Genomic DNA, 13,081 nt, shown 5'->3' on the forward strand with positions numbered 1-13,081 from the left:
GAGATCGTGCAGCCCTGTACAGCACAGGTTTGATCGGGATGAATCACTGATCCCAAAGCAGATCTGACCCAGTTGGTGATGACCTTAGACAGAATTTTGTCATCCACATTTAACAATGAAATTGGTCACCGATTGCCAATTTTCTCCCACTCTCCCTTCCACTTGTAGGTGAGGGTGATGATACCTTTTCTCATGGATTCACATATGCTATCTCCCAGAAGCATACCTCCAGCAGATCTTGGCAGTTTACTCTTTTCTAAAGACTCGAGAGCTTTGGTCAGCTCATCAACAGATAACGGCTGCTCCAGCCTCTCCCTTGTGCATCCATCTAAGACCTCTGTGATAGAGGACAGGAACAACTGGGAGGCTGTGCCGTCTGTGGGCTTGGTGTCGTACAGTCTGGCATACACTCTGATCCTCAGGATATCAGACTGAGATGACATCACTGAACCATTTTCTTCCTTCAGGCTGCTGAGCACAGGGCTCTTTTTGTGCACTTTCTGGAAGAAGAAACTTGAGCACATCTCATCCTGCCTCATAATGTGGACCCTGGACCAGAAGATTACCTTGGAGACCTCTGAGGCAAAGAGCGAGGTTTTTGGAGATCCTCCCTGATATTGACCCCCATCGTCTACAGCAGGCGTAGGTTCTGCATGTCTTTCTGGGGTTTGGACAGCTCCACCACCACCACCCCCCTCCACCCGTCTCCCTTTTTCTCTCTCCCCTCTCTCGCCTTCTGAACACCTTTGAGGATAAAGAACCTCTTGATGTTCCCTTTGACTGTTTCCCACCTGTTCACCGGAGACTCAAACAGGGACTTCATGTTTCCCTAACCTGTGTAATCTCTTTTAACTGGAATATGCAGACCATGATCACACTGAGATTGGAAACTGTTGGACCAATATCGCACTGGGATTGATCAGAATCTACAGGGGCCAGGATCACAGTGGGATTAACCGGAATCTGCAGGGACATGTATCACACTGGGATTGACTGGAATCTCCAGAGACCTGTATCACACTGGGATTGACCGGAATCTGCAGGGACCTGTATCACACTAGGATTGACCAGGATCTTCAGGGACCTGTATCACACTGGGATTGACCAGAATCTGCAGGGGCCAGGGTCACAGTGGGATTAACTGGAATCTGCAGGGACATGTATCACACTGGGATTGATTGGAATCTGCAGGGACTTGTATCACACTGGGATTGACCGGAATCTGCAGGGACCTGTATCACACTGGGATTAACTGGAATCTGCAGAGACCAGGGTCAGTGTGAGGATGGGCTATCTACCAAGATCCATCAGAAATCCTCCAGACTTTATCCTGCGATCCATTTGGACGGTTTTGGCTCCGCCCCCTGTGTCCTTCGCCGCCCTGCGATTGGTGAAGCTCCGAAATTGAATTTGCATTGTGGAATGCGATTGGATTTGGGTGGGATTGACAGGGACCCGGGCGGGGCGGAGCGGAGCCGGCGTCAAATAGAAAAATTGGGCAGAACAGGAGAATGAAGGTGAACAATGAATGGATTGGGAGTCCTGAGGTTGTCAGGATAGCGGTGTCCAGTCATTACGCTTGCAGTGTGTTTGGACAGGAGTTTTACAATTGCAGTGGTGTTATTTAAAAAAAAAGACATTCCCAGATAACTTGGGGGATAGTTCTGCCTTCCCTCTGAAATTGAAGTGAAGGACGGGAGTTTTAAAAAAGTTTTGTTTTGGGCAAAAAAAAAGTTCGGTCGGAGAAGCTTTGAATTGGATACCTTTGTGGGAAAGAAAATCTTGTTTTAAACAAAAAAAAAGCAGGAAGATTCGCTGCAGAACTTGAAACGGTCTGTATCCTCCTCACACAGGGGGAGTTAACAAAAAGAAAGAGGAAAAAAAAACTCAGCGCTTTTATGTCGTGGGGAAAATAGAAAAGAGAGAGTTGGAGAGCGACCCCGATCGCAGCGGAATTGGCCAGGAATTGAGCAAACAGTTCCAAAGCTGCACAATGGCCGGATTGTACAACCCGACCCTGAAGACTCTTGAAGATCTGACTCTGGACTCGGGTTATGGAGCAGGGGATTCCTGCAGGTCGCTCAGTCTCTCCTCTTCCAGATCCAACTCGCAGGCCCTGCAGTCAGCTCACCGGGGGAACTGGTGGTACCTGTCCGGCTCCATGAACAGCCGCAACAACAGCTGGGACACTGTCAACACGGTGTTGCCCGAGGAGCCGGAACTCGGCGACATCTTCTTCAAATGCCCCCGGCTCCCGGAGCTCGAGGAGTTCCCCTGGACCGAGGAGGACGTGGGCAAGCTGCTGCGGAAAGGGCGAGCCGCCGGGGAGGCTGGCAAACTCTTCTCGCAGGAAGCGGTGAGGCGCCTGTCCATGCTGCTCAGGAGGGCTCTGCTCCGGGTCACCAGGGAAGCTCAGAGGCTCAGCGTCGTCCACTGCAAATGCACCAGGTTCGAGATACACAGCGCCATCCGGCTCGTCCTGTCCTGGTCCCTGTCCGAGAGCTGTGTCTCCGCTTCAGTCAAAGCCCTGTCCCTGTACAACATGAGCGCTGGGGACCGGCTGCGGAAAAGCAAGAGTTCCAGGTACCTCCTGCATTTTTGTTTCCTCCTTGTTTCAAAAAAAAAGTGCAATGGACAGAGCCCGGCTCTAAAATAGTCACTCAGCACAAAACCAACTGTCTGTACTCGGGTACAGACCCCCCCCCCCCCTCTCGTTTTGAAAGCTTTGAGCCAAATTGAGTTGGGTTTAGTCTCTGAGGATTTCCCCACTGAATGAGCACAGACGCCATGAGAAAGGTGGGTGGGCAAAATGAAAATGTTGCGCTGATTTGTTTGGGAGAAAATTTAACTTTTATTCATGGGCAAAAAAAACCATTTACAAACGCATTTGGAATTGGAAACAAAAACGTAAATTGCTGAAAAAGCTCAGCAGGTCTAGCAGCAACTGTGCAGAGAAATCAATGTGAACGTTTCGGGTCCAGTGACTCTTCCTCGGAATTTCTGTTTTCGTTTCTGATTTACAGCATCCGCAGTTGTTTTGGTTTTTACTCGGATCTTGCAACTTTTCTTCAATGAGTGTGTTGCACGTTTGGATGCCTCAATCTCATTGCAATACGATAACTTGCTACCTGCATTCAATGACTAGGGTAAGCCCAAATGGGGTGGGGGAATCTTGTGTGACACAATAACAGTGTCCCTCCTTCTGGTCTAGGAGACCCTAGTTCAAGTCGCACCAGCTTCAGCTGTGTGTCTAACCTCTCTGAACAGGTTCAACAGCTCCAAGAATGTTATCATAGTTACCATCCCCATGGTGCACAGAAATACCTTGGTGGCCTTTCCTCATTGCAACTTTACAACACTTGCCCAAACTTTAGTGTGCTCCTTAGTAAGTAGTCCTGGACCTTGACATGCACCACTCTGCAGCACTAGATTGAGGACACCTTATGCTGGAAGACCAGTAAGCTTTGGGCACATCAGAGTGCCATTCGCTGACATGGTGGTCCTCCAGCAGCAGTTAACATTTGCTCGGTGAACAGCTTATAGAGCCCAGAGTTCTGCAATTTGTAACTGTTTGGGAGGAACCCTGACAAAAAAACTATTACATTTCTCTCCAGATCATCTTTGCAAAGATATATTTCAGCCAGAGTTGCTGTACCAACTTTGCAGTGATGCACAGAGATTGCTTTCCTGATTTATTTAAGAGCATAGAGTGACTTGTCCTTTTTTTTGTCTAGTCTACCTGATCTAGTGCAGCTTGAACCTGACACTGAAAGCCTGATGTAAAAATTGTTCAATTTCTCCATGTGAACATTCCTGCTTTGTGGGTGGCCTTTTTATTTAATAAACTCATATTAAAGTTGTTCGAATGTTATCTTATGACTGAAGTACAAATCAACTTTACATATGTTAATTGTTCAAGGAGGGTGTTGCTTTGGACGTATGCGATTCAATCATACAGAAATCTGCACTTGGATACATCCTTGGGTGGAAGCTTTCTCTGCTATGTGTAATGATCTGAAAATAATTGAGTAGCATTAGTTCAATTCTTTAGGGACATATATCAGCAGCATGACAATTTCATATAATTCTGTTCAAATTCTGGTTAGTTTGATAACTTCACTCCAGTAAATTGGTAATGATAATTGTAGAAAAGGAAGACAAAATCAGATAAATGCAAGCAAGGATATTTTTCTGGACTTGATGGCTGCTGTTTGGTCAGGGAGTTAATGCTCAATTTCTCAAATAGTTAAAGAGCTTAGAAATGTTTTCTACAACATATAATTTCTTTTGCAAACATATATACCAAAATTGTTGGTTAAGCAATGAAAACTGCAGCTTTGAAGTTACATTCTCTGTATTCCTTTAGCTATAGTTCGCCAACAATACTCTCCTTTGGTTAATTGGTTTGTTATCATTATCCTATATGATTAATAAATTAAAAGTTTTTATTCTAACAGACTGATCTGAAAGTGTGACAGTTAAATCCTAAGTAATAGTTTTGCATAACATTTTTGTCAATTTTATACAGAGCATAGTCACTAGATTGGAGATAAGCTGCTAGACTTGGGAGAATGAGCTGCAATGCACAGAAAATCACCAGATGACTGATATTAACTTTAAGAAACTGCTGTGATCCCATTATGTGTTGGTCATTAGGATTGAAATAGTGAAGTGCTGAGGCAACACTAAACAACTCTTGGAATATTGTGTTCAGCTCTGGTCACCTCATTATAGGAAAGATGTGGAAGATTTAGAGAGGGTACAGAGGAGATTTACTAGGATGCTGCCTGGACTGGAGGACATATCTTATGAAGAAAGGTTGAGGGAGCTAGGGTGTTTCTCATTGGAGTGAAGAAGGATGAGAGGTGACTTGATAGAGGTGTACAAAATGATGAGAGGGTGGATAGCCAGAGACTTTTTCCCATGGTAGAAATGTCTATCATGAGGGGACATAATTTTAAGGTGATTGGAGGAAGGGGAGATTTAGGGGAGATGTCAGAGGTAGTTCTTTACATAGAGAGTGATTGGTGCGTGGAATACACTGCCAGCAGTGGTAGTAGAGTCAAATACATTAGGGACATTTTAAATGACTCTTGAATAGGCACATGGATGATAGTACAATGAAGAGTATGTAGGTTATTCTGATCTTAGAGTAGGATAAAAGGTCGGCACAACATCAAGAGCTGAAGGACCTGTCTTGTGCTGTTCTATGTTCTAACTTCTTTCCTTATGAAGTTTAGAAATTAACAGAGACTGATGGATGTATCAAATTAATCCAATATCTGAAGATATTTTTGATGTCCTTTAAACCTAGACAAAGATATTATTCATAATGGAATAATAAAAATAAAGTTTAGCTGCACGTGATATTTTTGTCATTTCAGTTTTCCACTATAAACAATAATTTCAACATTAAGCAATGCCACAATTTGTGATTCAATGAAAAATTACTATAATTATGTCTGTCAGTTGTGATGTTTGACAATTAACGAAACTGATAAATGGTCTTGTGTTAATGAAATACCCTCCCTTATCTGTGCCAAATTATATTTTTGGGTGAATTTTCATTTTATAGATCATATTTCAAGTATTGTAGTGTCATAACAATGTAGCAGAATTTGGAAAATTTAATATCGGAACTCCAGTAGGTTTCTGCACAAAACAGTGACTTTGAAAATTAATGATATTTCCAAAGATTTGTTAGCTTTTGTGCTCCACCTCTGAAAGATTATCATAGGATCATCATAGAATCCCTACAGTGTGCAAACAGGCCATTTGGCCTAACAAGTGCCATCGACTCTCGGAAGAGTAACTCACCCAGATCAATTCCCCTACCCTATTACTTTATATTTACCCCTAACTACTGCCCCTAACTCTCATATCCCAGAACACTATGGGCAATTTGGTATGGCCAATTCGCCTAACCTGCACATCTTTGGATTGTGGGAGGAAACCAGAGCTCCTGGAGGAAACCCACGCAGACACAGGGACAATATAAATTCCTGAAATCCTCTGTATCAGTATCAAATTCAAAACTGTGTGGGAGAGGGAAAATTGGTTTGTTTAGATATTATGGCACAATTATTGCTGCCACTACATTTTCCAAAATAGGATAGGATGAAATCAAGTCTCAAATTTTCTGTAGTCTCTCATTGTCCAAGTCATCTTAATTAAATATCACCTAATTGCATCTTAAACAACAAGTAACAATAAAAAAAGTAACAGTGGAGGTCCAAAAAACTTGGTGGGTGAGATGATCATGAACATGCATCAATAAGATGTTTTGAATGGGTACTGAACGTAGTCAAAATGATTTCCCAACCAATATTGCATTCCATGTATTTGGTAATAACTTTCACGATCATAATGAAACAGTCAAGATAGTAAGAGGGAATAGTCTCCTCAACGAGCAGAAACAATGTCTAGGGGTCAGAGTCAAAAATGTAAAAGCTAGATCTTTTAAATGCGAAGTCATGAAACATTTCTACACACAAGGTGATAGTAGTTTGGAATATTCTTTCACAGTTGGCAATTGATAGCAGTACAATTGCCAATTTAAATCTGAGCTTGGTAGGATGTTGTTGTTCTAATGTTAAGGGATATGGGACAAAAGTGGGTATGCAACTTTAAGTTACAGATTAGTTGTCTTTCAGTTTGTTTTTGTCTGGGCCTCATTTTGACTTCAGATACTTATTCCCTTTTAAGCTTGTTTTACCTGGAATTTATTTTTGCTTATCAAAATGAGTAAGCAGGAATTTCCCTACTTTTTTTGCATTATATGTTATGATCCCAAGTATGGAATAACTCAAAAGCAATGTGATGATTCTCTTAAACATTTGACTTTAACTCCCCTGGCCGCTGATTTGAAATTTTCCAAGGCTGGTCATTTTTGTCGATTTGCCAGTTTAGTGCTGAATCATAAGCAGGATCTTGCTGCTGAATTGCTCCCTGCAAGGATGGTATTTAAATGATGTTGATCTACCACAGAAGAGGGAAACTCTAACTAGTATGGACCAGATATAAGCTTAATTCCTAGGTGACAATGAATAATGCAGATGCCAGAGATTAGAGTCAAGATTAGAGTGGTGTTGGAAAAGCACAGCAGGCCAGGCAGCATCCGAGGAGCAAGAAAATCAACATTTCGGGCAAAAGCCCTTCATTAGAATTAGGGCTTTTGCCTGAAATGTCGATAAGCTTAATTCCTACTGATCAAAGGATATTAGAATTTATCTTGCCAAGCGGCCTCTAGCTTTAAATATTTAGCTTTGCTATTGTTATAACTGCCCAAATTCCACTATGAACTGGAGAATGTAACAAAATCCCAGATGCATATTTCAGGGAAATGGAATAGGCAAGTTCCTAGAATTTATGCTTAGACCATCTTAATATTGATTTGCAGTGGTTCATCTTTGATTTGTTAAATCTCTTCACATCTTTGCTTTTAATACTTTTAGGTGTGGCCTTACTTTCTCGGTGGGGCGCTTCTTTAGATGGATGGTGGACACAAGAGTTTCCGTGCGTATTCATGAATATGCTGCGATCTCTTTGGCCGCTTGCATGGAGAGTCTGTTGGAGGAGATTGGGATCAGGGTAGCAGCAGGACATGGTTCAGAAGGAGGAGGGGGAGCCATGCATGACGGCAGACAAGAGCTTTCGATGGAAATGTTGGAGCTGTGCATCAACAATGATGCAGAACTCTGGGGAGTCCTGCAGCCTTACGAACATCTCATCTGCGGCAAGAATGCAAATGGTAAGGAGAGACTGGTTGTCAGAACCTTTTACTGAAACTTTCAGTCCCATTTTGTGGTAATTTAATCCTCTCACTAGCATTTTCATTACTAAAGAGTTAAGACCAAAATGTCTTCTAAATATTTTTTGAAAATTGCAGACATCTTTATTTATAAACCTTTCAAAGCTTAGCGAATGTTCTTCCACAGCAAGCAGGAAGTTTAATTTTGGAACAGCTACCTATATATTTAGTTGCAATATTTTGGATGTGAAAAGTAATGTTTGCTCCAGAGTCAGTAGTAAACTCATTCGAATGAAGAGACATTTTTACCAAAAATTTCATGTCAAAATTCTGGACAAATGGTATGACCCATAATGCAGGGCATGGAGAATGGATAGTTTAGGAAAAGTAGAAAGCCACATTGATAAGCATGTACATCATGCCCAGTGTTTTAAATTTCTGAATAGCAGAGGATGACTGAAAGAAAAAAGGTAAGAGTTGAATTGGAGGTGCGGTGTCTTGTGAATGCCCTCAGAAAGGAAGGAAAAAAAAGCTTTTCAGTTCTGTGCATCACTGAGACAGACTACATTTTTGAACCATTTGAAGTTTATAAAATGAAATTTCAAAATAGTCCACTGATATTAAAAATTACAGCAAGCTCCACTGCTCACCAGGGGCATGATCTCTTGCAAGACTCAGGGATGGCATCAGCTGTTACTAGAATCTTGTTCTTTTGGGAGATGTGAAGTCCAGAATTAGTGTAACTGCAACAGAATTGCACTTTTTAATAATTGCATATAGTTTTCAACTTCAAAGTTTGGGTGAAGATTTGTAGCTCGGGTGCTCGTTGTTGTGGTTCTGTTCGCCGAGCTGGAAATTTTTGTTGCAAACGTTTCGTCCCCTGTCTAGGTGACATCCTCAGTGCTTGTGAGCCTCCTGTGAAGCGCTTCACAGGAGGCTCGCAAGCACTGAGGATGTCACCTAGACAGAGGACGAAACATTTGCAACAAAATTTTCCAGCTCGGCGAACAGAACCACAACAGTTTTCAACTTCTAACATGATGTAATAACAACAAATATTATGATGTAAAATTTGATTAATTTGTTTGGTCTCTGTGTCATCTGTTGCTTTTAATACCTTAAGTATTTAAAGGGCGAACATCTTTAAAACCCATATTCTGAAGTTCAGAGTTAAGATTTACAAATGAGAAAAGAGGACAACGAAAGGAACTTTTTTTAAAAAAAAAAGCAATTTCGTGTGCTGAATGTAAAGGACTATTTGGGAAATGGTCATGTTTAATATAAATCATAACCATAGCGCTAAAGGTAAAAGACAATTATTTATTTTTAGGCAATTGAAGCATATTATTATGGGATTGACATGCTGCTGCAGTTCTCATGGGATAAGTATTTTATTTCTTTGGGGAAACTGAAGCTGATTAAACTCTGTTCTTTATTCAATGATTTATGATACAGTAGTCTTTTATGTGCAAAGTCACCATGGCAGTGATTTTTTCCTTTGAGTTAACACTCATTCAGGAATGTGATCACTGACACACGGATTACTGGAATAATGTTGTTCAAACTTTCCAAAGGAAAAACATGAATAAGATAATTTTAGCGAATTCACCCTTTTCTTTCCCCTCTAGAATTTCTCCAACCTTTTCAAATGGCAGTCACTGCTCAACTATGACCGCTTCCAATTGCTGAGGTTAAGACGTAGTGGAATTTTCTCTGATTTCTACCCTGAGAAAAAGCAGAAAAATGTCTTCTCCTGTGGTTTGTTAAAATGATTCTGCTTATCAGGGTTTAATCTTGTGATTTAAACTGCTTGGCTCACAGTATCAGCTTAGATCAGAAGAAAAATGTTATAATAATCATTGCGAAATTGCTGTCTGTTGTAAGATGATTTAACCATGGTTTTATTTTTGTTTGACTTCACACTGGGCATTCAGATATCCCATCCAATTTATTAATATTTAGTAAGAATATATGTACTGAGGATTTTGTTTTTGAAGAATTGTCTCCTAAAGAAACGTTATTCCAAGTATCCGCAACAAAGATTTGCAGAAATGGACTTGCTGATCTACTCTACACAGACATGCTGTCCGTTTCTTCCAGAAAATGTAAATTTATGTCCGTTCGATCTGCAATAAGTAGTGCAATAGAAAGGCTCTCAGAAAGACTTGTGATATTATTTTTGCCTATGTGTAAAAAAATCCAAAAGAACTTTGGATGCTGAAAATCTAAAACAAAAACATAAATTGCCGGAGAAACTCAGCAGGTCTGGCAGCATCTGTAGACAGAGATCAGAGGTAATGTTTTGAGTCCAGTGACCCTCAGGATTTGAGGAAGGGTCACTGGACTTGAAACATTTACTGTTTTCTCACCATAGCTGATGCCAGAACTGCAGAGTTTCTCCAGCAATTTCTATTATTATTATTTTTGCCAGTTGTCTTTAAATTATAGTAATCATTGAAGAGATATTGATAATTTTAATATTGTTCAGCAATAGTAGTCGAACAAGTTACAAGAATAAGTGATTACATAAGACAAAATATGAAAGAACTGCTTAGGCAGATACAGGAGTAAATTCCTCCCAAGTAACAGCTGAAAGGAACTCTAATTGTAAAATTGGTGGTGACTTATCTGAGACTTTGTGTCAGACTAAACATAAATATGCAAATATATGAACACATGAATTAAGAGTAGGCCATTCCACTCCCAATTGCTCCACAGCTTGATAAGACCCCACTTCACATTCCCATCTACTCCATCAATCTTTAATTCCCTTGTTCGTTGTGAATCTCTCATACCTCAACTTTAAAAGAATTCAATGACTCGGCCGCCACTGCTCTGTTAAAACTCCAAATCCTCTGAAAGAAAACTGTTTCTCCTCATCTGTGTCTTAAATGGAAGACCCATAATTTTAAATTGCATCTGTTAGTTCTAATCTCTCCACCGGGGAATCCTCCTCCTTGGAGTATGCATCCTGTCAAATCCCCACAAAATCTTGTATGTCTCAATAAGATCAACTCTAATTCTTCTAAACTTCAAAGGATACAGGCCCATCTGGTCAAACCTTTCCTCCATAAAATGACTTTTTCATCTCTGGAATCAGATTATTGAACATTCGCTGAACAATTTTCAACATACTTATATCCCTTTTCAAAGAAGGAAACTAAAACTGTAACAAATGGTAATACTTCATTTGCTTTCATAATCACTTGCTGCACCTGCAAATGAATGTTATGTGATTCATGTACCTGAACCCCCTGATCATTTTGTGTCCCAGATTTCTGCAATCTCTCTCTCTGTTTAAATAGTATGCCTTTCTATTCCTTCTGCTTCCTTCAAGCCAATGCTTTACAAGTGCTAATATGCCGGTCAATGTTTCCCATAATTTGACTTTAGAATCAAAATGTCACGTGAGAAATGGAAATCTCACATTGATGCAGTGGGATTTGGCTACACTGTAGAGTTGGGTTAAAGCTGGACATAATTCTTTAACACACGGAAACATTTTTCTCTTGGAGCTGACCTCTGTTGCGTTTATGATACCCTTAATCCAAATTTCATCCTCTAGTCTCAAAATAATTTTAGGAATTGTGGAATTGGGTCTCAAGACCATTACTAGCACGTGTGATTTAATAGGATAGTTTTCCTTTTGACCAAGACTTATTGAGTGAACTAGTTTCTGGGAAAGAGAAGGAGATAGTTGTAGTAAAGCTGTTATTACTGTTCACTGTGACAATTTATGCTCTCTAACAGGTGCAGTGGCTGACTTTGCTATTTGACACACTCACATGGGCCAAGATCACTCGCATTTTAGCTTAATGATGTCAGCTTTGTCTCACTAGTCCAGGATGTCAACACATAATCCAGTAAAGTGCTGTCAGAGGTGCCTCTTTATTAATGAGATGTTAAACTGAAAGTTCATCTGCCTTTGGTGGTGTACATCTAAGATTCTGTGGTACTATTTGAAAAAAGAGCAAGCCAGTCCTTTGCAGGTTCCTGGGAGTGCCTAATCATCACTTAGAACACAGAATAGCTGGGTATTATCCAATTGCTGTGTGTAGGACCTAGCCATTTGCAAATTTGCTGCCATTATCCTGAAGTGAAAATACAAAAATGGCAAAAAAAAGTCAAGCCATATGATTCAGGCTAAAACTGCTTATTAAGCTTATTATAGTGACTCAAATCATACAGAAGCTTCAATAGCACACCAGATAAACCAGAACTCCATTTGTAATAGCATCTATTCCAAAGTAGCAAAAGTTATAGAAACAACCCTACAACCCTAAAGAACTTTACACAAAAAATGAGTCTCAGCTCTATTATCTTCTAACCATCCTATCAGTACAGTGAAATGGAATATTGAAGGACATTAACAAATAAATAGAAGTATATACTGAGAAAATCAAACTGACAAAGGCAACCACAACACTGAGAGCTGGTTCTTCAATGAAAAGAGAGTGAAGCTGTTAGAATTTTTGGAGATTTAACAAACATGTATTTGCTAAAGTGGGCCTTACTGGTACAGTCAGTTCCAGAATATTGAGGTGCTGAGCATTGATTTTTTTCAAACAATATCAGAAGATTTGGCCCGATGTTGCAGGGACAAGTGAACTTTGTGGAAAACTAGAAAGACGAAAATTATGTATCTGCTAGAGATGTGGTGTAAAATAAAAATGTAAGACTTATTTTGGTTCTGTTTATTAGGAATTCAAAACTGGAGGATATAGTTTTAAGGTGGGAGGGAAAAATTTAAAACGAACCTGAGGGGAACTTTTTCACACAGAGGGCAGGTGGTATGTGGAATGAACTGCCAGAAGTGGTGGATGCAGATACCATCACAACATTTAAAAGACATTTGGATAGGTACATAAAAAGGGAAGGATATGGACCAAAAGCAGGAAAACGTTACTAGTTTTTAGTTTGAGAAACCTGGTTGGCATGAGTGAGTTGGTTTGAAGGATCTGTTTCTATGCTATAATGCTCTGACTGCATAATGGTTTAGTCAATGTTTTCAGTCTGTTGATTTTAGTTTGTTCAGTAGAAGTCTTAAAAGGTGAACTGTTGCCTTTTGGTTGTTTCTGTTGATTCCTAGAATCCCTACAGTGTAGAAGTTGGCCATTCAGCGCGGACACCTCCACCTACTGCCCCCTTGACCATGACCCCACCCCCCACTACCAAACCATCATCTCCCAGACCATCCAGAACCTCATCACCTCAGGGGATCTCCCATCCACCGCCTCCAACCTCATAGTCCCACAACCCCGCACCGCCCGTTTCTATCTCCTGCCCAAAATCCACAAACCTGACTGCCCCGGCCGACCCATTGTCTCAGCC

General features: G+C 40.6%; 1 protein-coding gene across 1 annotated transcript in view; it reads left to right on the top strand.

Annotated features, from left to right (window-relative positions):
* Positions 1-1,444: 1,444 nt before the first annotated feature.
* abtb2b (ankyrin repeat and BTB (POZ) domain containing 2b) overlaps positions 1,445-13,081 on the top strand; it is a 208,269-nt gene continuing 196,632 nt past the window's right edge. The window contains exons 1-2 of the mRNA XM_043705511.1: positions 1,445-2,583; positions 7,455-7,750. Of these exons, the coding sequence (XP_043561446.1) occupies positions 1,994-2,583; positions 7,455-7,750 (886 nt within the window). The 5' untranslated portion in view covers positions 1,445-1,993. The remainder of the gene's footprint in view (positions 2,584-7,454; positions 7,751-13,081) is intronic.

Source organism: Chiloscyllium plagiosum, chromosome 16, assembly GCF_004010195.1.
Source record: "Chiloscyllium plagiosum isolate BGI_BamShark_2017 chromosome 16, ASM401019v2, whole genome shotgun sequence".
In the NCBI taxonomy this organism is placed as follows: Eukaryota; Metazoa; Chordata; class Chondrichthyes; order Orectolobiformes; family Hemiscylliidae; genus Chiloscyllium; species Chiloscyllium plagiosum.